General features: G+C 49.9%; 3 protein-coding genes across 3 annotated transcripts; all 3 read left to right on the top strand.

Moving 5' to 3' along the window:
• Positions 1–5,329: 5,329 nt before the first annotated feature.
• On the top strand, positions 5,330–10,562 carry PSME3 (proteasome activator subunit 3). Its single transcript, XM_082859842.1, has 11 exons — positions 5,330–5,550; positions 6,232–6,264; positions 6,388–6,450; positions 6,647–6,751; positions 8,154–8,202; positions 8,756–8,868; positions 9,082–9,150; positions 9,287–9,354; positions 9,457–9,511; positions 9,637–9,723; positions 10,306–10,562. Exons 1-11 carry the CDS (start codon positions 5,509–5,511, stop codon positions 10,384–10,386), a joined length of 765 nt encoding a protein of 254 aa, XP_082715968.1. The 5' UTR covers positions 5,330–5,508; the 3' UTR covers positions 10,387–10,562.
• Positions 10,563–13,505: 2,943 nt separating this feature from the next.
• Positions 13,506–18,356, top strand: AOC2 (amine oxidase copper containing 2; the record flags this gene model as incomplete). The annotated part of the gene is made up of 4 exons (XM_082861526.1): positions 13,506–15,099; positions 17,106–17,391; positions 17,621–17,750; positions 18,090–18,356. Exons 1-4 carry the CDS (start codon positions 13,512–13,514, stop codon positions 18,354–18,356), a joined length of 2,271 nt encoding a protein of 756 aa, XP_082717652.1. The 5' UTR covers positions 13,506–13,511.
• Positions 18,357–19,352: 996 nt separating this feature from the next.
• Positions 19,353–24,424, top strand: LOC309975901 (amine oxidase [copper-containing] 3). Its single transcript, XM_082861249.1, has 4 exons — positions 19,353–21,002; positions 22,531–22,816; positions 23,229–23,358; positions 24,096–24,424. The coding sequence occupies exons 1-4, from the start codon at positions 19,403–19,405 to the stop codon at positions 24,369–24,371; spliced, it is 2,292 nt and encodes a 763-aa protein (XP_082717375.1). The 5' UTR covers positions 19,353–19,402; the 3' UTR covers positions 24,372–24,424.
• The last annotated feature ends 2,151 nt before the right edge of the window (positions 24,425–26,575 follow it).

The raw sequence follows: 26,575 nt of genomic DNA, 5'->3' as shown, positions 1-26,575 counted from the left end.
TAAATAAATCATGGTGTTGTTCATTCAGCAGAATACTATGCAACCATTAGAAAGAATGAAGTAACTTGCTTTTTACTTGGTTCATTTGACTACTTTGAGAATGGTCTGAAGGAGGGCGAGGGTAGAAGCAGGGAGACCAGTTGGGAGGTTTTGCATGAATTGAGGCAAGAGATGATTATCAATTGAAATAAGAAAAGTTATAGGCAGTAAACATGATACGATTCCATTTGTACAGAAAACAACGTAACATATGTGGTATATAACATGACATGTTAAATGTTATGTTATATGAAATGATGTACAGCAAGCAGTGTCCTTCACCGAACAACGGGACAGAGACTTCTACTTCATACAAGTTTGTACTGTGAGATTTTTCTTAACAATAAGCCTATAATTCATTTACAGCAAAATTAAACTTTTTACAGAAAGAAAATACAACAATACAGGAAGTTAGGGCAATAGTGTCAGGAAATTACCCATAATCTCACCACACTATAATTTTTATGTTTTCCATTATGATGTTTTTTTCCCTATGTATTTTAACAAGGTTGTATTTATGTTTGTAATCTATATGCAGTTTTTGTATCCTGCTTTTAAACTTTAACATTACATAATAAATATTTTCCCATGTTGCTATACAGTTTTTGTAATTGTCATTCTCATGACTGCATTACACTGCATCAAGTGCGCTACCTTAATGTGTTTCTTAGTTGCTGGAAATTTCCATTGCTTCCAGTTTTGGTGATTACAATAATGCTGCAGTGAAGAGCTTACTGTTTCCTAATGATAGAACCTCACAACTGGGATTAACGAGTTTGGCTATTTCAGGTCTCTTGATTAACGTTAGCAATTGTTTTCCAAAGTGGTTGCACATAATTATATTCTACCTCCAGTAATGTATGAGAGAGCCCATTTCACGATGCCTTGGCCAGTATTAGATATCATATAGTTGAGGGACGAGGGCAAAAACATTGCACTTCCTTGTTATTTTAGTTGATATATCATTGGTTCCTTGTAAATATGGACTCTTTTGTGAAGGTTTTCCTCTTTTGTGAAATTCGTTTGTGTCCTTTGCTTGTTTGTCTATTAGGTTCTTAGTATTTTTCTCAGTATGTTTCATTAATTTGTATGAATGGTCTGTTTAACTAAGGTGTTTTCCAGATGTGCAGACGTTTTATGTTTTTATGAATTCAAATCTGCTTTTTTTCTTGATGACTTATATTGCTTAGAAAGTTGTTCCCACTTCCAGAAGTGACTTTCCTATTAATATATTAAATGTGTACGATCCTCCTATAATTAGCATCACATGTAATATGTGGGACTAGATTGATTTTCTCCTGGTATTGCTAATTAGAGATGGTCTTTACAACCCTAATTCCTCTCGGATCTTTCAGCATGAGACCCCCTCTAGAGGAGATGGGTGGAATCATCCTCAAAGAATTTTCACCTAGGCCTCGTGTGGCGGATTCATAGTCCTACATTTCTTCCTGTGTGGCTGCCACTAACACCATCTCAGAAAGGCGGGGACACGTAAAGGGCTTCTGGAGAGGTAGGGCCTATAGAGATGACAACTGTGTGTTTGGAAGTCTGTCTTTGTCATTTACCAACCCTGACCTTGAGCAAGTTATTCAACCACTCTGTACCTTGTTTTCATATTTGTAAAATGAGATTAATAGGGAATTCAGTGGTTAGTCCAGTGGTTAGGACTCCGTGCTTCCACTTCAGGAGACATGGGTTCGATCCTTGGTTGGGGAACCAAGATCCCACATGCTGCACGGCACGGCCAAAGAAAGAAAAAAAAGAGAAAAGATTAAAATAATGATAATAGTGTACGTCACATAGGGTAGTGTGATGATTAAATGAACTAATAATATGAAGCACAAAGAGCAAATGTCCGGCACGTAGTAAACTCTCCATGTGCTCTGCGGCTTAGAGAATATATGACCATCAGTATGTGTAGTGCCTGAGGGATTGTGAATAATCAACATATTGTCATCAATTCAACAAATATTTATTGAAGACCTGCTATGTGCCAGTCACTCGTCTAGGTCTGGGAGGATTCACTGGTGAACTGCTCTAATAGCTTATATTCTTGAGGAGAGAATTTGACAATAAACATGTAAACGAATGAATAAGGTGATTTCAGATAATGGTAGGTGTTATGAGTTGAATTGCGTTCTCCCAGGAGATGTTGAAGTCCTAACCCCCAGTACCTGTGAGTGGGACCTTGTTTGGAAATAGAGTCTTTGCAGATGATCAAGTTAATGAGGTCATTAAGTCATTAATCCAGTATGACTGGTTGTCCTTATAATAAGGGGCAATTTGGACACAAAGGTGGACATGAACAGAGGGAAGACATGTGAAGAGACACAGGGAGAAGATGGTTGTCTCCAAGCCAAGGAACACCTGAGACTCCCAGGAGCACCCATTTGAATGTTGTGGACATGAATTTAAAATAAGACCAGTCATCAGTGATCATGTTTGATTCATAAGCACCCAGGAATGAATAGTTTGTTAAATGTAGCAGTGCCCTCAGCAATTGTTCACTGAATAAATAAACAAATGAGTGCACATTACATAAAACACTTGGATAAGGGAGAAGAAAGGGAAATAAAAAAGGAATGTGTATCTGTCTTCTTACAACCCTACTTGAAGAAGACAAAATACAATTATTTGAGAACAAAGCCATATTTCAACAAGCAGAAACACATTAAGTTTTCAAGCTGAAGTTATCAATTCTGAAAGAAATGCAGGGTAATGGCACACTTAAAATAGGACGTAGTTAATTTGGGAAAGCATTCCTGAAGTTAAGTTCCAGATCAGAGTTGAAAAGTTACTAGAGACAAGTGTAACAGAAAGCAGGGGTAAAAGGGGGAAAACCGTTAGATGGTAATACACAAGATGGGTAGTATGGGCTATGTTGTATGTGGTCTTGAATAAGTGGAAAAGAACTTTGAGTCTGAAAATGGGACTGATAATAATTATATAGTTTAAGGTAAGCATGAGGTAAGTTCATGAACAGGTAGCTTGTCTGATAATGGCTACTGTTTATCTAGTGCCTGCCTTGTATCCAGGCACTGTACTAGTTCTTTTACATATATGTGATTTCCAGTATTCCTAACAACCCTACAAAATTGCATACTATTTGTTAATAATAATTGAAATTCCATTTTACAGATGAGGGAACTGAGACTCAGCATTTCAGTAATTTTCCCAAGATATCACAGTTAGTAAGGAGCTGAGGTGGGATTTGAAGGCAGGTTTCTCTGATTCCAGAGGCCATAGTCAGTCACACTTCATTTAACTGTGTATTCCCACCACCTCCCGTGCTCTTTTTTTTTTTTTAAATAAATTTATTTATTTTTGGCTGCGTTGGGTCTTCGTTGCTGCACACAGGCTTCCTCCAGTTGAAGAGAGCAGGGGCCACTCCTCTTTGCGGTGAGCAGGCCTCTAATTGCGGTGGCTTCTTTTGTTGGGGAGCATGGGCTCTAGGCACGCGGGCTCTGTAGTTGTGGCTTGTGGGCTCTAGAGCGCAGCCTCAGTAGTTGTGGCGCACAGGCTTTGTTGCTCCGTGGCATGTGGGATCTTCCTGGACCAGGGCGTGAACCCGTCTCCCCTGCATTGGCAGGCGGATTCCCAACCACTGCGCCACAGGGAAGTCCCTCCCTTGCTCTTAACACAGAGGTGTGCTCAAGATAAAATGTAAATCAGATGACCTGCCTTTGCACTTAATCCAAATTGTTTCCTAACAACCTTCCCCAGCCCACTCCCACCCCCAACTAACTAACTAGTCTTTCAATTTCTTCAACGGAGACTTCCCTGGTGGTCCAGAAGTTAATACTCCACGCTTCCACTGCAGGAGTCACGGGTTTGATCCCTGGTGGCAGTGCAGCCAATAAATAAATAAATATGCTCTTTAAAAAAATTTCTTCAACTGGACAACCACTTTCCTTCCCCAGGGCATTTCCCTGTGCTGCACCCATACCTTTGAAGGCTCTTCCCCTCACTCTTCCCAAGCTAACCCTTTTACACCCTTTTAGCCTGTCACTTCATCTGAGAGGACTTTCTTGGCCATTTTAACTAAAATAGACCCCTGGCATTCTCTATGTCAGTCATTTTTTCCCTAACATTTATCAGATTTTGAAATTATGTTGTCAGTTTACTTTCTGGTGTCTTTCCCAAGTATTAAGTCCCAGGAGACCAGAGAACTTGAGTCTTGTTTACCTTTGATTTCCCAGAACTGTGCTGTTCAATACAGGAGCCACTAACCACATATGGTTACTGAGTACTGCAAATATGGTTCCTCTGAACTGAGATGTGCAAGTAAGTGTAAAATTCATACTGGATTTCAAAGACTTGGTATGAGAAAAGAATGTACATGATCTCATTAATATTTTTTATATTGATTACATGATGAAATGATAATATTTGGTTAAACTGGGTTAAATATATGATTAAAACTAATTTCACCTGTTTCACTTTTTAATGTGGCTGCTAGAAGATTTTAACTTACATAAGTGACACATTATTTCTAGCCTCTGAGACACTGCTGTCTCAGAGCCTAGTCCATTTTAGAGCGAAATAACCGATGTTAAGAGACCATGGGTGGGTGAATTAAGGGTTAGAGACTCTGCCTTCCATGAGGAAAATGGATACAGCATTGCCCTAGAAGTTAGGAGATCTGAGTTCTGGTCTTGGATTTTCTGGAAACACTGTGTAGCCTTGGACAAGCACCACCGGCCTCCAGGCATCAGTTTGCCCATCCATCAGGCAGTTGATCACTGAGGTGAAAGTGTATGAGATTAAGTGGCTACATGGCAGAGAAAGGTTGGGAAGCCTGGTGCAACAGGACTTGTCTTCTGTTAGGCTCCAGCCTAACACTAGAGCTCCGGCCAAGAGAAGGAGGCGGCAGAAATCACAGACTAGACGCCCCAAACCCAGCGCGGGGACCGTCGGCTTCCTCAGGTCGAGGCGCGACGGCGTCACTGGGGCGCGACGGCGTCGTCGGTCGGGTCCCCGCTCGAGGCGGTAGCGGCTCCGAAGGTCCCTTCGGAGAAGGCGAGTGCCGGGATAACAGAGAAGCAAGTAATCCCCGAGTCTCTTTGAACCTCAGATCTCACTAAACCACCCTTGGCCGCACTCCCTTTTATTTCACCCGCAGAGCGGAGAGGAGCCGGGAAATAAGAATGTCCAGAGCCGAACCTCAGCGCGGCTGCGCAGGGCTTGTGCGCATCCTCGCCGAAATCCCGGCGGTTGTCTGTGACGTAATTTCCGGCGTGAGCGGCGAAAGCCGGGAGGGCGAGCGAGAGAGGGAGCAGGCAGAAGGCACAGGCAGCAGGCGGGCGGGCGGGCGGACGGCACGAAGGGAGGGAGCGAGAGAGCAGTGAGTGAGCCAGCGAGGGCGGCCGCGTCCCGAAAGCAGCCGACATTCCCGCCTCCCTCTGACCCCCTCCCCGGAGCCCACAGCGCCTCCGGTCTCCAGCGGAGCGGACACGGCCCGGCCCGGCCATGGCCTCGTTGCTGAAGGTGGATCAGGAAGTGAAGCTCAAGGTAACGGCACCGGCCCGGGCCTCCTTACCCCTCGCTTCGATCCCCGAGCAGTCTGACCGGCTCCCCACTCCACACGGCGTCTTTGTCTCCCTGGGGACACCAGCCCTGAGCTTCCGCTCGGCTCAGCCCAGCCCCCCACTCCCGGGACAGCATCGGGGGAGAGGATAATATGGGATGGCCTTCTGTACCCCGTCTAATAGTGGAGAGCGCGGGGAGACCTCTGCGGACACGTGGTGGACTTAAGTTCTTTAGGCCAGTGACAGCTGGAAGTCCCCCAGCCCAGCAGCGTCCCCGCCTCCGGACGCTGCTGCTGCCCCTGCCCTTGGCATCAGGCCTGCCTCGTATCCTGGGCCAGGTTTGGATGGTGGTTGACAACGTTTGTGAGCTCACACCTCCCCCACCTACCTGTCTTTTGTCTGCTCTTAAAGTCAGACAGCTTCAGAACAGGGAGGGAGGGAGGGAAGACAGGCGGGTGTTGCCCTCAAGCCCGGCTTCCTTCTCCTGAGATGGAGAAATGGATCCTCAGAAAAAAAGTATTTGCAGTCTGGGGGCCTCTCAGCTTCTCATTACGATTACAGGGTGAGGGGAAGACAGTTGGATTTGGGTTTCCCCATCCTGCCCATACTTCTGTTGCCAGGTACTGACTTACTCATAGTGAATTGTTTTCTTTGTTAATTTTAGGTTGATTCTTTCAGGGAACGGATCACAAGTGAGGTGAGTGAAATAAATAGAAAAATGAATGTTGGTTAATAGTCGGGAGTTCCCCAGAGGAGAGATACCTGTAGAGACAGACCTCCCCACAGTTACTAATTCGGTTGTATTTTCCCTCATCTTTAGGCAGAAGACTTGGTGGCAAATTTTTTCCCAAAGAAATTGTTAGAACTTGATAGTTTTTTGAAGGTGAGAGACGCTTTTCTTTTTCTCAGATTCCCCCATTTTTTTGCCCCGGTCTTTCTGTCAAATGGGACAAATCACGTGTTAATTCTGTTTTGTTTTGTACTGTAAAGTGCTCTCATTTCTTGCCCTTTAAATGAAATACTTCTTTGTTCATCTTGGAAAAAAACTAATGTTTTCGGGGTGGGTTTCTCTCTTTCAGGAACCAATCCTAAACATCCATGACCTAACTCAGATCCACTCAGACATGAATCTCCCAGTCCCTGACCCCATTCTTCTCACCAATAGCCATGATGGACTGGACGGTGTAAGTGTCGTATATTTATCTTTGTGTTCGGAAGCAGTAGGTTCTCTGTTCATTATTCCCTGCTCAGTGTGAACATATACAGAGGGGACAGTGGGATTTGGATCTGGGAATGAGGATTCTTACAGATGTTATGACTGAAGTACACCCCCTTTAGATCCTGATTTTCATTTGTAGCATGAAGTGAATATGTTAATGTTACTCTGTTAGAGTGAGTTTAAAAATAGGACAAATAGCTACAGGTTCCCTCAGGTGATCTGGTCTGTCCCCAGGACTCTAGACAAGACTTTTCTTACCCGTTTCAGTGTCTTGAGTGTTGTTATGGAATGAACAGTTCTTCTTGCTATGTAACTGCAGTCCTAGTCTTTGTGTATCTTTAGTGCCTAGTTTTTATCAGCTATATATCCACATTTTATTATAACACTGATGACACTGTACTGTATTGTTCTTTGTCTGCATTACTGTCTCATTGATAGAACTTGCAATTCTGGAGAGCAGAAACTATCTTAATTATCTTTGTATCCCCAGCACCTAGCATTGTTCCTGGTACATAGCAGGTGCTAAATACATGTTTGTTGATTGAATATCGCATTTCATTGTGGAACCAGCAGATTTGTATTTATTCCCTTAATTATCCTAACTCTGCATTCAGTGCTTCATTTTTCCTGTTTTTTTATAGTATCCCCCTGCCCAATTGCTTAATTTTTTAATTTTTTTAAATTTACTTATTTGGCCATGTCGCACGGCTTGTGGGATCTTAGTTCCCCAACCAGGGATGGAACCCAGGCCTCTGGCAGTGAAAGTGCCAAGCCCTAACCACTGGACCACCAGGGAATTACCCCTAATTGCTTAATTTGTTATATTTCTTGAAAGGTTGGTCTTCCCAACTAGAGTTTAAGTTGCTTTGTGACAAGAATCTTTTTAATTAATTAATTAATGGCTGCGTTGGGCCTTCGTTGCTGCACGCGGGCTTTCTATAGTTGTGCCGAGCGAGGGCTACTCTTCTTTGCGGTGCACGGGCTTCTCATTGTGGTGGCTTCTTTTGTTGCAGAGCATGGGCTCTAGGCATGTGGGCTTCAGTAGTTGTGGCACGTGGGCTCAGTTGTTGTGACTCGTGGGCTCTAGAGTGCAGGAGTTGTGGCACACAGGCTTAGTTGCTCGCTGGCATGTGGGATCTTTCCAGACCATGGCTGGAACCCGTGTCCCCTGTATTAGCAGGCGGATTCTTAACCACTGCGCCATCAGGGAGGCCCCAAGAATCTTCTCTTAAAGCCTTGTATGTGCTTAGTAAATTGTGTGTAAATTAATAATGGGGTCGAGGAAGGGATTAAACTTGCTCGAAGGGTAGCTTATGATGGGGATGTAGGTGTCAAGCAGGCTAATTCCCATCTTTTTGTATCTTTAGCCCACTTACAAGAAGCGAAGATTGGATGAATGTGAAGAGGCCTTCCAGGGTAAGAGCTCCCTTCACTGTATCCCACCCCAGCCTTTCCTGGCCTGCAGCCCTGAGATGCAGGATGAATCTTGTGTTCTCCTGGCCAGGAAGCAGGATCTGAATTTATTTCCCAGACGTTAGCATTCCCAAGTCCTCCAAGCATTGTCATTATTTAGCACTGTAAACCTAATTTTCCAGTTAATAGGGAGGGTTTGTCTTAGTGTGGACTGCCAAGGGAGAGAGGTTGGAAGTGGCTACACATCACAGATTTTTCACAGAAGTCACAGTTCCATATCATTTTTTCCTCTTCAGTAATAGTTGGTACATTAAGTCTATAGAGCATGTTTTAATTTTTTTATCCTTCAGAGTTTTGGGATACTTTAGACACCCATTTGCTAATCCATGCATTCTCTTTTTGATTTCGTTGGGGGTGTCAAGGTTTATAGATAGAGTTGTGACAGATAAAAGGCAGAGGTCATAGCATCTCATGGGTCTGGGAAAGAGAGAAAGGGGTGGAGTGCTATGTCCTGCCTTCCATCCAAATCATTTAACCTTCCTCATGTCCCTGCCAGGAACCAAGGTGTTCGTGATGCCCAATGGGATGCTAAAAAGCAACCAGCAGCTGGTGGACATTATTGAAAAAGTGAAGCCTGAGATCCGGCTGCTGATCGAGAAATGCAACACGGTGAGGCAGGGGCTGACCCCAAATAGCCTGGTTTGAACTATGCAAGATGATGGATATGGGGCTGGAGGCGTGGAGATGGTGTGGGAATTGGAAGTCTATTTTGGCTCCTGTGCTCCTGACATCTGGCCCCAGCAGCATGAATTGTATACTTCGTGGCTTCAGTAGAAAAGGCCAAGGTCCTCATATGTATATTTCGGTCTCCTCACTCTCCAGGTCAAAATGTGGGTACAACTCCTGATTCCTAGGATAGAAGATGGGAACAACTTTGGGGTGTCCATTCAGGTAATGTGCTTGCATTAGAAACTGGAGAGGAAGGTTTGGGAGGTAATCTCATCTCCCCTGCTTTTCTGTTTTCCCTTTCTCTTTGGTCTGCCTTGGGGTGATATGGAAGTGACTTTTGACTCAGTTGTTTTTTCAGGAGGAGACAGTTGCAGAACTAAGAACTGTTGAGAGTGAAGCTGCATCTTATCTGGACCAGATATCTAGGTAGGGCTGCTTGGGCTTGGCCCGGGAATTGGGGGCTGATGAGGTGGTAAGCACTACTGTCCAGGGTCTCCTGCAGCTTCCTCCTCTTCTCTCTCCTTCCAGATATTATATTACAAGAGCCAAATTGGTTTCTAAAATAGCTAAATATCCCCATGTGGTAAGTAAGGGTTTTGTGGGCCGAGGGTGGAAGTGGTAGGACCGGGAGGAGTGGCTGTTCCTGGGAGGAGCCATGTGGGGACAGTCAGGCTTTGGGAACTAGCCTTTTCTCCGCCCCGCTCTCAGGAGGACTATCGCCGCACCGTGACAGAGATTGATGAGAAAGAATATATCAGCCTTCGGCTCATCATATCAGAGCTAAGGAATCAATATGTAAGTAACCTTGGTCCCTTCCCACAGTTGCTCTGGCTTCTCTTAGTTCTGGTGACCATTTTCTTGCCACTCTCTGGAGGTTGAGATGGAGGGCGGAGGTGGAGGTAAAATGAGTGGAACAAATTCTGCCCATTAGCCAAGTGTTGAGAGCTATGAGGTCATTGAAGGTATCTAGCTGGGCATCTCCCTTCTTTCTACCTGGATGGGAAAGGGCACAACATAGAATAGGGATGAAGATGTGGGTGTTAGAGTCAGGCTTAGGTTTAGAACCAATCCTACCTGTAATGTGTGGCCTTGGGCAAGTTTAACCTCAAACTTCAGTTAACACATTAAAGGACCCAGTGCAATTCTTGGTATGTTATGTGCTCAGTAAATGTAATTTGTTAGACTCTTGGGCCCTGGATATACCCAGGTGTGCCTGGGGTATAAGAGAGGTAGTAGGGCAGCCATGCTGAATTCAGATTCAGGTGAGTGAGATCCAGGTTATGTGAGTGATTGCTTGGGAGTTTGTGACGGTGTCTTATTTTCCTAGTGAGGTAGGGGTACAACAGACATGTGAGTCCATGATCCCTCTTCTCCCAGGTCACTCTACATGACATGATCCTGAAAAATATCGAGAAGATCAAACGGCCCCGGAGCAGCAATGCAGAGACACTGTACTGAGGCCAGGGCCAGGGCCAGGGGACTCTGTGAGTCTGGCTCAAGACCGACATTGCCTTGGTTTGTTACATGACTATCGTGATGGGGAAACTGGCTGGAAGTAGTAATCACCCCTCTCTCTGTTTTTAGTTAGAGCCTAATGAAACTCTCATGTAGTTCTGTGACGTGTTTACCTCTTTTTTCAGGCCTCAGGAACTCTTCTATTTCCTTCCCTAGTACCCCACGCCCCCCTGTCCTAATTTCTGGAGACCTCCAGGTTTATGTATGCAGGATATTGGCACAAGAATACTTGTGTTTTTTCTCCCTGGCTTTCTCCTGTGTCTTGGGCTTTGTATATTCTTCCTCTTGATGATCAGTTGGTTAGAAACTGAGGGAACTGGAAGGAGAGTGCTAGGTGTTTTGTAGGAACTGGGGCGGAGTGTGGGGGACCAGCTCCTTTCTTCCTGATGGGAGGTTAGTGTCCCTTGACAGTGGGACGTTGCATCCTCCCTGCCACAGTTGCCCTGGTGATGACTTCGGGTTTCCCATCTATATACATTGCACCTTGAACCTGATCATGACAAGAAACACCTTAGACCTTCTGCCAAGTCCCTAGCTGCTTCAGATGTTTTTATAACTAGGATTTTCACATACACATATGTGTGTCATATACACACACGTACACACATGCAGCACACACATGCCTTCCTACTCTGTTACTTGATGCCCCCCTCCCCCCAGCCCTGCCCACCCCCCCAAACCCTGTCTCTGTCTCACACTCTCTCACACTTTCTCACACACACACACACACACACACACACCCTGTTCAGAAGGTGTTAGGTGTCTTAGTTCTCATCCACCAGGGCCCATTGTCTCCTGGTATTGTAGCCTCTTGGTGCCCGAGGCTGGTGAGTTGGAGGACAACTGAAAGATGAGAAGCAGGGGTAGTGGGTTCCCCTTCCTCTGTGATTCGGGTCCTTTGGGGCATTTTTGCAAAGGCTGGTCCTCTGAATCCCGGTTTCCTCTTCCCAGGCCAGTTGTAAATTGGGGTGGGGGTGTCTGCAGCTGTGAGGCCAGATGCTGCTGCTCCTACTGGGTTTTCCCTTTGGGAAAAATGTTTTCTTATTTATAGTATTGTGCTTCCAGGGAAAGCGGTCACTTGTGTGTATATGTGTGTGCATGCACACACATGCATGTACACATTGTGTGTATGTGGAAATCTGCTGGGCAAGTCAAAACCATAGAAGAGTTGCCTCTTATCTCTCAAATCTTCCAGAGATGTCACTTGTCACAGCTTTTGTGTTAGCCCTCATCAACCCCCACTTCTATTCTACCACTACTGGAGAGTCTGCTGGTGATTCTCTGTGTCTGTTGCTGACTTTTATTCTACCCCTGTCTCTGTCTTGCAGCCCCGAATCATATTTCCATCTGGATGCATCATTTTTCCTCCCAGTGTGCTCTAGAGAAGGAGTTAGGATGCTGTCTTCCCATGAATAGTACTCAGTAACAAACCAATTGCATTTTAGTTGGGCAATGCCCCTACCCACCCTCAGACCCCTTCCAGCTAAAATGTTCCGTCCTCCCACCATGTGTTTCTCAGTTTCCCTTTTTGTTTGTTGGATTGTTCCCATGTCCCTCCTCCTCACCTTACCACCCTTGGATCGTAATGTAAAATTCTTTTACCATGTCAAGAAATTATTAAAAATACAGGTACTTTGACCTCTTTCTAAAGCTGCAGACCCTGATGCGATGCTCTGGTGTCCAGGAACATACCCACACTTACGTGTGTGCACATTGGGATACCCACCTCCTCATATACCTCCAGCCACCCTATTGGGTGTCTTTATACCAACTGAGCTGCCTCTTTTCTCTGGAATAATGGAAAGGCTGAGGCTTCTGCCTACCAAGAGGCAAGGGTGGGTCCTTCATTTGTCTTCAGTCTGAATTAAATGAAAGTTAGCTCTTTCCAAAGCTAAGCTGCCTTCTACCCTCGCAAAATCCCAGCTCCTTCCTTCCTTCCCTCCCCAGTGATACCCATGAACTGCCAGTAGAGGCCGCTCTAGTTCCGTGTGTGGGGAATCACCTGGTTCAAGGCACACCCGACCCTGTCATTTTCTTTGCTCTATACTAAAAGTTCCTTCTGAATAATGTCTTAAGTTTCTTGCGGAGATGCCAGGGACCCCTGGTTTTTGGTTTTCAAATGAATTGGAGGGCTATCTAGGACCTTAGCTCCCTCTGAAATAAAGTTTCCTTAACTTCCACCTTGCAGAGGAGCATTCTGGTATCCAATGATCTGGTATCTGTTGTCTCTGCAGAAAGGGATTTAAGGTCTTGAACAATGGAGGAACATCTGCCCTATTCTGTTTCAGAGATCCTTACCAGTAGCTGACAATTTTTGAATGCCTGCCCGTGCCAGGCTGTTAAGCACTTTACGCGCCTGATCTCATTTACTCTCCGTGAATCTCTGGGGTAGTTTTATCCCTTCTTTATAGGTGAGGACACTGAGACTTACGATAAGTAACTCCCCTCAGGTCACACAGCTTAGGGACCTGCGATTGGTGTACAAATCTGACTGCTGCGCCCAGGCCTTCACCACTCCTTTCTCACCGACTAGACGGAAGAGGCCTGAGACTACAGATCAAGGGCTTGGTCTTAGGCATGTGGCAGAACACAGTGCTTACTGCTGAGCTGGGCAGTGGATCCTGGAAATACTGGAGGGGAGTGCCTGCCAGGAGGTAGGAAAGTGGACAGTTAGAGTGGCTGCATGTAGTACATGGGACTTGATTGGGCGTCTGAGATCTGCATACTTCCTCAGACCCATTCTGGGTGGAAGGTAGAGTCTAGTGTATATACAAATGCCCTCTAATCTGGTCTAAATGATGGAGATCGGTAGTGGGTACTGACCGTGCTGCTGGGAGGAGTTCAGGGATGGGGAGAGGCTATGCACGTGGAAGTAGTACCTTGAGCCAAACCACAGAACAGAAAATTGGAGCAGAATTATATAAATCAAGGTCAGAAATTTCCCGTCCAACCCACAGGGTGGAGTTTTCACTATTCCTATCCATCCTACTGAATATAAACCCTGATTTGATGTCAGTAAGCAGAAGGAGCAGCTGGCGGGACTCTCATTTCAGCTCTCGGCAGTCACCATGAATCTCAAGGTAGTCCTCGTGTTCCTGGCACTGTCCCTCATTACTGTCTTTGCCCTGGCCTATGTCTTGCTGACCAGCCAACGTAGCTCCAGCCAGCCTCCCCGCTGCCCCTCTGTATCCTACAGTGCCCAGCCCTGGACACACCCTGGCCAGAGCCAGCTGTTTGCAGACCTGAGCCGAGAAGAGCTGACGGCTGTGATGAGCTTTCTGACCCAGAAGCTGGGGCCAGGCCTGGTGGATGCAGCTCAGGCCCAACCCTCAGACAACTGCGTCTTCTCGGTAGAGCTGGAGCTGCCCCCCAAGGCTGCAGCCCTGGCCCACCTGGACAGGGGGAGGCCCCCGCCTGCCCGGGAAGCACTGGCCATCGTTTTCTTTGGTGGACAACCCCAGCCCAATGTGACTGAGCTGCTGGTGGGGCCACTGCCGCACCCCTCCTACCTGCGGGACGTGACTGTGGAGCGTCACGGGGGCCCCCTGCCCTATCACCGACGCCCCGTGCTGGGAACTGAGTCTGCCCAGATGTGGAAGCATTTGAAAGAGGTGGAGCTCCCCAAGGCACCAGTCTTCCTGGCTTCTGTCTTCAACTACAATGGTTCCACTTTGGCAGCTCTGCACGCCACCCCTCGTGGCTTGCGCTCAGGGGACCGTGCTACCTGGATAGCCCTCTACCATAACATCTCAGGTGTTGGGATTTTCCTTCACCCTGTGGGGCTCGAGCTACTGCTGGACCACAGGGCCTTGGACCCTGCCCGCTGGGCTGTCCAGCAGGTCTTCTACCTTGGGCACTACTATGCAGACTTGGGTCAGCTGGAATGGGAGTTTAAGGCTGGCCGGCTGGAAGTGGTTAGAGTTCCTCTACCCCTGCCAGATGGGGCCTCATCGCTGCGATCGCAGGTCTCCCCAGGTCCTCTTCCCCCTCTTCAGTTCTCACCTCAGGGCTCCCGGTACAGTGTGCAAGGGAACCTAGTGGCGTCCTCCCTTTGGACGTTTACCTTTGGCCATGGGGTGTTCAGTGGCATGAGGATTTTTGATGTTCGGTTCAAGGGTGAGCGAGTGGCCTATGAAGTCAGTGTCCAGGAGTGTGTTTCTATCTATGGTGCCGATTCACCCAAGACAATGATGACCCGATACCTGGATAGCAGCTATGGACTTGGCCATCACAGCCGGGGCTTGGTGCGGGGAGTGGACTGCCCCTATCAGTCTACCATGGTGGACATCCACGTATTAGTGGGCAAAGGGGCAGTCCAGCTGCTCCCGGGGGCTGTGTGTGTGTTTGAGGAGGCCCAGGGACTACCCCTCCGCAGGCACCACGGTCACCTTCAGAGTCATTTCTATGGTGGTTTGGCTGGCTCGGCCCTTGTAGTCAGGTCTGTGTCCTCTGTAGGCAACTATGACTACATTTGGGACTTTGTATTGCACCCAAATGGGGCGCTTGAAGGGCGGGTCCATGCCACGGGCTACATCAACACAGCTTTCCTGAGCGGGGGCGAGGAGAGCCTCCTCTTTGGGAACCGCGTTGGGGAGAGAGTGCTGGGGGCGGTGCACACGCATGCCTTCCACTTCAAGCTGGACCTGGATGTGGCAGGTGAGTGCCCAGGGGATGAGGATTGAGCATTGGGGTGGGCCAGAGGGAAGGGAGACCCGCACATCAAGCCACATCAAGCCGGAAGAGGCAAGAGGGTGGCGTTCCAGCACCACAATTTATTGTGGCAACAGCAGGGACTGATCTGACTGTATTCAACTGCAGTCAGCCTAAATACTGGGCTTATTGGGTATTTGGCAAAAGGTAGAGAGTGTTCCCCCGCCCAGCCCCTCTGACCCGCTGCAATTGTGAAACCAGATGTAATGGCTGCGCTGTACTAGCTGGCTGCCTTAGCCGGTCTGTGGGTGGTGAACTTGCCCTTGCCCTGCCTGTCTGAGGCTGGACACGGCTGGAGCTGGGGCTCTGAGTTCTTCCTCATTCTGAGAGTCAGTGGAGGTGGGGGAAGCTGGGGCCTGAACAGAGATAGGGAGTAGTCTGTGTAAAGAGCTTCCTGAGAGTGGAGGTGGTCCTGGGGCCTGAGAAAAGGAGGTGCTAGCTGGGGGCTGCTCCGCAGGATTTCAGGCAACTGAGATTACAAGACAGGGGCCCAACCACCTCCTGGGGAGGACCATCCCATCCCTGCCAGCACGTGTCATTGCAGTGGGCTCTCTGGTGACATGGCAGGCATGCGTTAGGCTTGCTGCAAGTGTAGAAAGGGATTTCTCAAGTAGGGCTCTAAGCACAAAGGGGACCTAAAGCTCCTGACAGATTTTTGTCCAGAACAAAATAATTAACTTATCAAGTTAGACTATTGGGCCCAGAAAGAAAATTAGGAATCCATCAGACCCTCTCCATTTTTCAGTTATGGGAACTAAGGAGGGTGGGGGGAGATGGGTCAGGAAGTGGCTGTCCAAGTATAATGCACTGTAACTCAGCATATTTCTTGTGAAACATTTCCATATTCTCTTGAGTATAAAGATGGCGTGTGTGTGCATCTGTGTGTGTGTGCTGTGCGGGTGGAGGGGAGAGAGCTAAGAAAACAGCATGATTGAAATGCTATTTTAAATCATGCATTTTAACTAGGTTATTCTTGGACATATTTGGAATATGACTATTTTCTGACTTGAAGTTTTCTTTCCAGCATTTTGGCATTGAAGAGCCTTGTCTTAGGACATAAAATCAAATCACATTTATTGGACCAGCGTGCAGCACAGGCTGGTGCTGTGGGCCAGAGAGTCTGTGTCAGGCCCCTGCACACAGGACAACTGGCAGGGGCACTGGCTTCAGGAGAGTTCCCTGTGTGCCAGCACATTCATATGAGTCATGCCAAAAGGAACTAGCAGTCCGAACCTGCAGAAAGAGTATAAGTGTTCCAGGGATCTCCCAGACAATTTAAAGATATAAATCTACTTCCTTGTAAAAAAGACAAAGTGATACCTGCCATATTGAGAAAAAAAATCAAAGTCTCAGAGCCAGGAGGAGTATGCAGGGCACCACGGAAGGGGACTGGGTTTTTCCATCCGGCTTCTCCAAGACAAATATCCCTTTCATAGTTAGAAGAATGTTATTAGCCACCTGTGTGTGCTTTCACATTTATAGAGCTCAGCCACAGAACAGCTTTTCTTATGCCCATTGTAGCGATTCACCGAGTGAGAATCAGAGAAGCGAACAATTGGTCCAAAGTGTATTGGGTAGACCAGCGCCAATAGAACTTTCTGCAATGATGGAATGTTACATGTCTGCCTTGTCCAATATGTTAGCCGCTAGCCACATGTAGCTGTTGAGCACTTGGAATGTAGATAGTGTGACTGAGGAACTGAATTTTTAAATTGAAAGAGCCACTTGTGGCCGGTGGTAACTGTGTTGGACAGGGCAAGTTCAAAGAAGGCGGGCTAGCTCTCAAGTCCAGACCTGGCTCCCAGCGCAGAGCTGATGAGCTCTGCTGTGGTGAGCAGAGCTCTGCTGAGCTCTGCTGTCCTTTGTCAGGCCAGTGCAGGGGGCATCACGGAGAAAACAAGGGACCTGTCTCACCTGCTGTGGCACTCCTCTCCCTCCCTTCACCCTGGCAGGGCTGAAAAACTGGGTGGTAGCTGAAGACGTGGTGTTTAAACCTGTGGCAGCCCCTTGGAGTCCGGAGCACCAACTGCAGCGCCCACAGCTGACTCGGCAGGTCCTGGGAAGGGAGGACCTGACAGCTTTTTTCTTGGGGGACCCCCTTCCCCGCTACCTTTACTTGGCTAGCAACCAGACTAATTCCTGGGGTCACCAGCGCGGGTACCGAATCCAGATCCACAGCCCTCTTGGCATACACATGCCCCTGGACAGCGACATGGAGAGGGCCCTCAGCTGGGGGAGGTGAGGAGGGCCCTGGGCACTGGGTGGTAGGGAAGGACTGGTCCCCTTCCCATCCCAGCTCCTGAAGACCCCAACTCACTAACCTCGATCATTCACCCCTGGACCTCTTCTCAGATCCAAGTAGATATGGGACGGGAATGGTCTCACACAGAATCTGATCCAAAGGATTTCTGGGCTGAAAGGCCCTTGACGTTTTCTGACACCACCTTCCTACAACATTCCTGGTCAGATACCAGCTTGTGGTGACCCGGAGGAAGGAGGAGGAGTCACAGAGCAGCAGCATCTATTACCAGAATGACATCTGGACACCCACTACAGCCTTTGCTGACTTCATCAACAATGAGACCCTGTTAGGAGAGGTTGGTAGCCCTAGGGGCAGAGGAAAGGAGCTCCCCTAAGCCTGGTGTCTTGGCTGCCCAGCCCCTGGCTGTAGGATGGAGGGAATGGTAGATTTCCAGTTCTTAGATTAGGGGCCAGCCAGGGAGTTCCCTGATGACCAACATGGGTCATCCCTCCTGGGGGTGAGATTAGCCCTGGGACCACCCTACAGCTTCTCACATGGATTACCACGCCTGTTATTTGGGCCTGCAGCTGGGCAGAGGTAGAAGCAGGGCTGAGACTGGAGACTGGGGATTGTGGCTGAGGGGAGGTTCTCTGGGTCTCGCCTCCAAAGTCTCCAGTTCTTCCTCTTCCTGCAGGACCTGGTGGCTTGGGTTACAGCCAGCTTCCTGCACATCCCTCACGCTGAGGATGTCCCCAACACAGTGACTCTGGGGAACAGAGTTGGCTTCTTGCTCCGACCCTATAACTTCTTTGATGAGGACCCCTCCATCTTCTCCCCTGGCAGCGTCTACTTTGAGAAGGGCCAGGATGCTGGGCTCTGCAGTGTCAATCATGTGGCCTGCATCCCCCACCTGGCGGCCTGTGTCCCGGACCTGCCGCCTTTCTCTTACCAAGACTTGTAGCCCTGAGTGTGTGGTCGGACATGGGCAGGGCGGAGAGGGGGTGCCAAGACATGTACCTTCCTCTCTGTTCCCACTTCCTGCTCCCCTGACACTCGACCCTTGGGAAACCACCTCGTACCACGTAAACCCCCATATATCCTTTGGTTAATTCTTATTTCCAGTTCATTTTTTAAAAATGATGAATTTATACAAATGACGTTGATATTAAAACTAAAACACCACAAATCCTACCACTCAGAAAGAGCATTCACATTTGGTGAATGTTATACCAGGCATTTCTTTAATGCATGTGCATTGAAGTGGAAGAATAGATCGAATTTTGTAAAAACTGATGGTGTGTGTAATTTATAATAAAAAGTATTACAAGACTTTTACTTGGATTTCTTCTCTTTGACTTTTGAAGTATCTAGGATCCCCCAGAGAATATTAAGGACTCTGGCCAAGGAAATTAGCCATGGAGGAGAGGGGGCGAGGGGGACAGACCTGGCCAAGAAATGCTGCTTGGGGAGCTGAAGAGCTGGGGGTGGGGTTTCCTTGGAAGGAGGACAATAGTTCCAAGTTGCAGGAAAGGGAACATCTGGCCCTGAGAAATGGGCGCTGGGGAAAGAAGTGGGGCGGAGGGGAAAGAGGGGCTGCCTCCTCCCCGGCATTCCTGTGCATGTCAGCGCATGTCTGTGCTCAGGCTGGTCAGCTGCATTCGTTTGAAATCCCCACCACCCCTTCCTCCTAACCCAGCGCTCCCCTGTCCCAACCCTGACCCAGAGAGCAGAATGTGAGCTGGAGCCTGGAACACAAAGCCATGTAAGGTCTGTGGAAATCACTGCTGCCCTGCCTTAGGCCCGCCTCCCAACCCCAGCCCGCTCCGCCCCCCTCCCCAGCCTTCCCATGCTCTTCCCATCCTCAGTCTCCATTGCGTCGCAATACTGAGAACCTCAGCCAGAGTCTAGGAGCCCCCAGTACAGGGAGCAAAAGAGACCCTCTGCTGCTGAACTGAGAATACAAGTCTCCACTTTGGTTCAATCCTCTGTCTCTACGTTCATGGGACAATGAACCAGAAGACCACCCTGGTGCTCCTCGCTCTGGCTGTCATCACCATCTTTGCCCTGGTGTGTGTCTTGCTAGCTGGCAGGGGAGGAGATGGTGGTGAACACAGCCTGCCTCCCCTCTGCCCCTCCATATCACCAAGTGCCCAGCCGCGGACACACCCTGGCCAGAGCCAGCTGTTTGCAGACCTGAGCCGAGAAGAGCTGACGGCTGTGATGAGTTTTCTGACCCAGAAGCTGGGGCCAGGCCTGGTGGATGCAGCTCAGGCCCAACCCTCAGACAACTGCGTCTTCTCGGTAGAGCTGGAGCTGCCCCCCAAGGCTGCAGCCCTGGCCCACCTGGACAGGGGGAGCCCCCCGCCTGCCCGGGAGGCACTGGCCATCGTCTTCTTTGGCAGACAACCCCAGCCCAATGTGACTGAGCTGCTGGTGGGGCCACTGCCGCACCCCTCCTACCTGCGGGACGTGACTGTGGAGCGTCACGGGGGCCCCCTGCCCTATCACCGACGCCCCGTGCTCATGCGAGAGTACCTGGACATAGACCAGATGATCTTCAACACAGAGCTGCCCCAGGCTGCTGGTCTCCTCCACCACTGCTGCTTCTACAAGCACCAAGGAGGGAACCTGGTGACCATGACCACAGCCCCCCGTGGCTTGCAATCAGGGGACAGGGCCACCTGGTTTGGCCTCTACTACAACATCTCAGGGGCTGGGTTCTTCCTGCACCCCATAGGTTTGGAGCTTCTGGTAGACCACAAGGCTCTGGACCCTGCTCGCTGGACCATCCAGAAGGTGTTCTTTCAAGGCCGCTACTATGAGAGTCTGGCCCACCTGGAGGAGCAGTTTGAGGCCGGCCTGGTGAATGTGGTGGTGATCCCAGACAATGGCACAGGTGGGTCCTGGTCCCTGAAGTCCAAGGCGCCTCCGGGTCCGGCTCCCCCTCTGCAGTTCCATCCCCAGGGCCCCCGCTTCAGTGTCCAGGGGAGTCGAGTGGCCTCCTCACTGTGGACTTTCTCCTTTGGCCTCGGAGCTTTCAGTGGTCCAAGGATCTTTGACATCAGATTCCAGGGAGAACGGCTGGCTTACGAGATCAGCCTGCAAGAGGCCTTGGCTGTCTATGGTGGAAATTCCCCAGCGGCAATGCTGACCCACTATATGGACGGCAGCTTTGGTATGGGCAAGTACGCCACACCCCTGACCCGTGGGGTGGACTGCCCCTATCTGGCCACCTACGTGGACTGGTACTTCCTTTTGGAGTCCCAGGCCCCCAAGACACTACCTGATGCCTTCTGTGTGTTTGAGCACAACCAGGGCCTGCCCCTGAGGCGACACCACTCAGCTTTTCACTCCCACTATTTTGGGGGCCTTGTGGAGACAGTGCTGGTCTTCAGGTCTGTGTCGACCTTGCTCAACTACGACTATGTGTGGGATATGGTCTTCCACCCCAATGGGGCCATCGAAGTCAAATTCCATGCCACAGGCTACATCAGCTCAGCGTTCCTCTTTGGAGCTGCCCGAAGATATGGAAACCAGGTTGGGAAGCACACGCTGGGCACCGTCCACACCCACAGTGCCCACTACAAGGTGGATCTGGACGTGGGAGGTAAGACATCCTGGCGGAGGCCAGGATCCCAGATAGGGGGCTGAAGGGCTGTCTTTGTTTGCTTTGTGTTTGTTGGAGGTTTTCCAGGAAAGGAAGATCTGAGCATGAGTATATGTTTTGGAGTTTCATGCTTCCTCTTTTGCTGGATGGGAGAGAGTTGGCTGCTGAATTTTACTGAGATCTTAGCTCATTGGCTGGGTACAGAGCTGCCACCCACCCTCCACATGACCTCATCAGAAAATCTTGGGAAACAGCTAAGCTCAGAGAAGAGGCAGGATCCAGGCTAAGGGTCCCCTTTGCCCTCTTCCCTCTCTGGCACTTATATGGGCCCCACTTCAGTGAGGCAACCATTTGCTTTTCAGCTTATCTGTGTCTGGCCTGCAGTGTAGGTTTTGGGGAGGATCTGTTTGCATTCTGCAGAGTCCCTGGCACCTGCAGGCCAATCGTGGAACGCCCCCGGGGGATACATTTCCCTGGGAGGTGGACCTTTCTCCTCCCTGAGTTTCCATCTCTGGGCACAATACACTTAAGTGTGAGGGGTAGAGTGGATACTGTGGAACATTCCAGATAGTTCCTGGAGTTGGTGGTCACAGAGAGCCAAGGGTTACATGATGCCTCGGAGTCTTGGTCATTTCACTGTCGTTCCCCACACTGAGTTCATCACCAGATTTTTTTCTGCCTCTGAAATATATCCAACCCCTCGCTTGGCCCCGCTACCGGCCCCCTGTGGGCGTCAGCCCTCTCTCTGCTGCTTCGACTCTTCTTCCTCTCAGATCCATGGTTCACCCTGTGCTCAGAGGGACCTACCAGCCCATGCCAGCCTGCTCCCTTACACACTTCCCACTTTCCCCATCACCTATAGGATCCTGTCCACAGAAGGACCTACAAGGCCCTTCCCTTCAGAGGACAGCTACTGCCTGCCTTTCACCTTCTTCCCCGTGCTGCTTAAGACACACACCCGCCCTGTCCCTGGACACGCGCACCACATGTGACAGTCACGCTTCTTTGCTTTTGCTCCTGTTTTGCCCCTGTCTAGAATGCCCTGCCATGTCACCTCTGCTGGTGACATCCCCTAAGGTCAGGCTGAAAAGTGGCCCAGGAAGCCCTCTATTCTTGCCTGTACCTGTGTTCCTCTAACCTTCAATCTGGAATGGGCTCCTCTCACACTACAGTCCCTTCAGGGCTTGGCCTCTCTGGGGCTTCTGTGACAGCAGGAGGGTAAGGATGTTGTTTCATTCATCAGTGTGTCCCCAGTGCTGAGCACAGGCCTCTCCACTAATGAGTGTGAAAGGACGAAGGAATGAAATCCTTGAAGAAATATTTCACAGGTCAATAGGTTTGGCTGAAAGATTGGGACATCTTGGGGAGAGGGGAGAGAAGCAGGGGGCACACTCAGTCTGGCTTTCTCTTTGGCCCCCACTCTGAAGCCAGGTGGGGACAGAGTCCGGGGGCGGCGCGGGGCAGCTGCATGACCAGCCCTCCCTCCCCCCCTCCCCCCCTTCCCTCCACCTACTCTTCACCCCTGCAGGACTGGAGAACTGGGTCTGGGCTGAGGACATGGCTTTTGTCCCTACGGCGGTACCCTGGAGCCCCAAGCACCAGATACAGAGGCTGCAGGTGACCCGGAAGCTGCTGGAGACAGAGGAGCAGGCCGCCTTCCCCCTGGGAGGTCCCTCCCCTCGCTACCTGTACCTGGCCAGCAATCACAGCAACAAGTGGGGGCACCCGAGGGGCTACCGCATCCAGACAGTCAGCTTTGCTGGGGAGCCTCTGCCCCAGAACAGCTCCATGGAGAGAGCCTTGAGCTGGGCAAGGTGGGTGATGGGGTGCGGTATGTGTATGGGGTTGGGGAGGGGATGAGAGTGAGAAGGGAGTGTTGGGAGGGGCAACTGGGAACTCAGTTCAGACTGTACACGAGGTGAGTGAGGTAAGAGCTCAAAAAGGATTTCCTGGTTATCCAAAGGCCCACAGTGGATACATGGTCCCCTTGGAAGGCTAAAGCCCAGGTGGGAAAAGTCTTTTCTGTTTGGGAGGGGGCATATTGTGAAATGGCAAGGGATGAACAGGAGGACATGGAATGATTTCGGGCCACCCACCAGGGTGGCGTCAGAGTGACTGTGTGAATGAGATGGGAATGCTGAGGTCCATGGGCTCGGCTCCTTTCCATGATGATCAGGCAGCAGGATGGGCTTAGTGACCATGGAGGCCTGACCAGAGCATCTCTAGGTACCAGCTGGCTGTGACCCAGCGGAAGGAGGCGGAGCCCCGCAGCAGCAGTATCTTCAATCAGAATGACCCCTGGGCCCCCACCGTGGACTTTGCTGACTTCATCAACAATGAGACCGTAGTTGGAGAGGTCAGCCGGCTGTGGGAGGCTGAGGGAGGGGTTCGGGGACACAGAGATGAGCCCCACCTCCTCTTGGGGAGGTCCCTGAAAACCATCTCCTCAAGGACGGAGCTGACTCCTGCCTTCTGTGCCTTTGTGGATCTGATCATTACCTGCTGAGGGAATCTTCCCAAGCTGGAAGTTCATTTGCACACAGTGGCTGAGGCTCCAGCCTATCCTCAAGACTCTACAGCTCTCTAAGTCTCAGCGTCGTGGACTGAGTCCTTTAAGGGCCCCAGGACTCAGGAGGGCTGGAAGTGACCAGGGAAGACCACATCTCTTATATCTAAAGCTTCTCTGTTGCTGGCTTGACCATTAAAGGATTAATTTCCAAGTTAATTTCTGCCTCCCAAACCCTGATCTTCCCTCCTCATCCTCCTTCCCTCAGAGTTTGGGAGCTCTCGTTGAGTCAGGGGAAAGGAGCTGAAGTTGCCCGTGGGTGTCATCATTCCTCTGGGGGTGTGTAGGCTGATGGTGATGTCATGGGGAATGTCAGATGATGGAGGGTACAGGCTGGGATGGGGGGCAGGTGTTGCTCCGAATATGAAATCGACCATTTATGCGTTGATTTCTGGACTAGTAGGAAAAATGTTTGAAGACTTAAAATCCTCCTGAGCAAAGGTGGGCTGCCAAAGTGAATCCTGGGGGAGGCGGACGTGCCCTTAGCAAAGCCAGACCTCATGATCCTCTTTCTTCGCCCCCATTAGGACTTGGTGGCCTGGGTGACAACCGGTTTGCTGCACATCCCCCATGCAGAGGACATTCCCAACACAGTGACTGTGGGGAACAGCGTGGGCTTCTTCCTCCAACCCTACAACTTCTTTGACCAGGACCCCTCCGTCGATTCTGCTGACTCTGTCTACTTCCGGGAGGACCAGGATGCTGGGGCCTGTGAGGTCAACCGCCTGGCTTGCCTCCCCCAGGCTGCGGCCTGTGCCCCCCACCTCCCTGCCTTCTCCCACGCGGGCTTCTCCCACAACTAGGTGGATGGGGAATGTGGTTGGGACCCCAGGGCCAGGGAGTGTGGGGAGGGGAGGGGATGGGCACTGGGCAGGGCAGCCTATGTCTTCTCCCTCGTCACATCTTGGGGGTCTTCTTTCTCCCATCGTCCTCCCTTCCCTCCCCCTTCCTTCTGGAAGCATCCTGAGTCTGTGATGCCTGACACAGGGGGCTCTCAGCTCTGTTGACCCCAGACCTGCTAAGTTCCTCTTGCAGAGAGGAAAGGAATGGCCAGCCAGGAGCTTGGAGTCATGGTTAAACTTTCCAGAAGACTCCTGTTTTGGGTGTTTTTTGTTTTGTTTCCTTTTATTTTTGCTTTCTGGTTTCCCAAATCTTCTTAGCCATCCCAGGTTTCTCTTGAGACTCCTGAGTCCTCACTTGGGAGGTGAGGATGGGGGGCTCTGCTATGGGGGTAAGCACCGGGAGGCCGTGGGGCAGGGTTCCAGCCAGGCCCGTGAATCTAGGAATCAAGCTGGAAGGGGCTCTTTCGCCCATGTTTCCTTCTCTCTCTCTCCCCTCTTGCCTAGCCTCCTCCAGTTCCCACCTGTTCTTATATCCTGGGATTTCCCTCCCAGCCCTGAGGGGATGTTACCCAGCCCTCATTTCTCACCTCTGGTCTCCTCTCCTGGTTCTAGGCCTGTGGAAGTCTCAAAATGCAAGGGACATCTAGTTTGAGAGGACAGTCCCCGTCTGTGTCCCTGTGTCTGGGAGCTGCCCCTACCCCCAGTCCTGGGGCAGGATGTGTTTCCCCACAGTTCTTTCTGCCCATTTGTATAGGCCTGCCTTGCATTCTCTGGCAGAGGATGGTCATGGAGACAGCAGCAGCTCAAGTTAGCACTTTAGATGGCTTTGCGGGTGCAGTGGTAATGAGGAGTGGTCATTTTGTGCCAGGTCTGTGCGTGACCAGTGCCCTCTGTCCTCTGCAGTAGCCAATATGGGAGGCTGGGTGGACACCAAGGATGAGAAGCAGGAAGACCATGGACTCCAGTCATAGGGCCAGGGGTCCAATCACGTGTGAGCATGCAAATGAGCCAAGGCCTCTGGGGGTGGAGCCTCCCTGGCAGGTTGTCCGTGTGGAGGGGTGGGTGGGAGCAGTCTGGATTGGGGGGTCCCTCTACAAAGAGCCAGAGATGGGAAGCAGCAGAACTGTCGTCCCTCAAAGACTGATTAAATAAATTCTGATGCAGCCTTACAAAGCAATACTACACAGCTGTAAAACTAATTTTATCTCTTTATAGGGAATAATCTTCCAATGAACAAGGAGAGGCACAGAAGTGTGTATAGGGCACTTCCATTTGTGTTTTACAGGGAAGGATCATATAAATACATATTTTCATATCTTATAGATGCATATTCGGAAGACACGGGTAACACTGGTTGCCTCTGTGGAGGGGAACCAGGAAGCTGGGACAGAGGAGGGAGGAGACTTAGTACTATACACCCTTTTGTACGTTTGAATTTTGAACCATGTGACGGTATTACCTATTCATTTATTATTATTCAAATAATAAATGGGCCCAAACAACACCTGACTTCTTTTTTTAAACTGACTTGTCTTTTAGGAAGGGGTTGGGGTAGGGGGGAAGGGTAGAGTGAGTTAAGAGATAGCCCCAGGGACTCAATTTTCTCAAGTATTTGAGACCCAGAGAAATGGGTGTGGCCTCTGGTAACTGCTTTGCCTCCTCTTGCCTGTACATCTCCAAGAAAATGTTAAACCTCAGTCAATGTCTCTTTTGCTGTCTCTCACTCCCTCTCCCTGTCTCTCTCTCTCTCTCTCTTAGAAGTGGGAGCGATGAGAAGCACAGGGGAGGGGTGACTTCTGCCTGCTGGAAGCCCAGGCCAGGCTAGGAGGTGAAATGCAGGAAACAGATTTCAGGCGCTGCTCAGCTTCTGACCAGAGGGAGATCATATCCAGGGAGCACAGCCAACACAGAAGCTTCTGCTACCTTCTGTCCTGCCCCAAGCCCAGGTTCACTTCTGGGTCAGTAGAACAGCGGATGGAGACGAGTTAGTGAGCTGGAGAGAAACTAGGTTCCAAAGAACAGAGAGAAAGACTTCAGTCAGGAGGGAGGGCCAGTGATGGCTGGATGAATTTATAACACAGGCTGGGGTGGAAGCCAGGGTGACAGAGGACAGAGAGAGATTGAGGACAAGGAGAGACTGAAGACTGAGACCGAGGGGCAAAAGG

Source organism: Leucopleurus acutus (assembly GCF_964270905.1).
Source record: "Leucopleurus acutus genome assembly, chromosome: 19".
NCBI classification, from domain to species: domain Eukaryota; kingdom Metazoa; phylum Chordata; class Mammalia; order Artiodactyla; family Delphinidae; genus Leucopleurus; species Leucopleurus acutus.
This window is presented reverse-complemented; position numbering and strand designations above follow the sequence as displayed.

Excerpts from the sequence above, each read along its gene's own strand:
- PSME3 (XM_082859842.1), top strand. The coding sequence starts at position 5,509 with ATGGCCTCGTTGCTGAAGGTGGATCAGGAAGTGAAGCTCAAG. Across the intron at positions 5,551-6,231 it reads ATCAGGAAGTGAAGCTCAAG|GTTGATTCTTTCAGGGAACG; the intron begins GTAACGGCACCG and ends TGTTAATTTTAG. Across the intron at positions 8,869-9,081 it reads TGATCGAGAAATGCAACACG|GTCAAAATGTGGGTACAACT; the intron begins GTGAGGCAGGGG and ends CTCACTCTCCAG.
- LOC309975901 (XM_082861249.1), top strand. The coding sequence starts at position 19,403 with ATGAACCAGAAGACCACCCTGGTGCTCCTCGCTCTGGCTGTCATCACC. Across the intron at positions 21,003-22,530 it reads GGTGGATCTGGACGTGGGAG|GACTGGAGAACTGGGTCTGG; the intron begins GTAAGACATCCT and ends TCACCCCTGCAG. Across the intron at positions 22,817-23,228 it reads AGAGCCTTGAGCTGGGCAAG|GTACCAGCTGGCTGTGACCC; the intron begins GTGGGTGATGGG and ends GAGCATCTCTAG.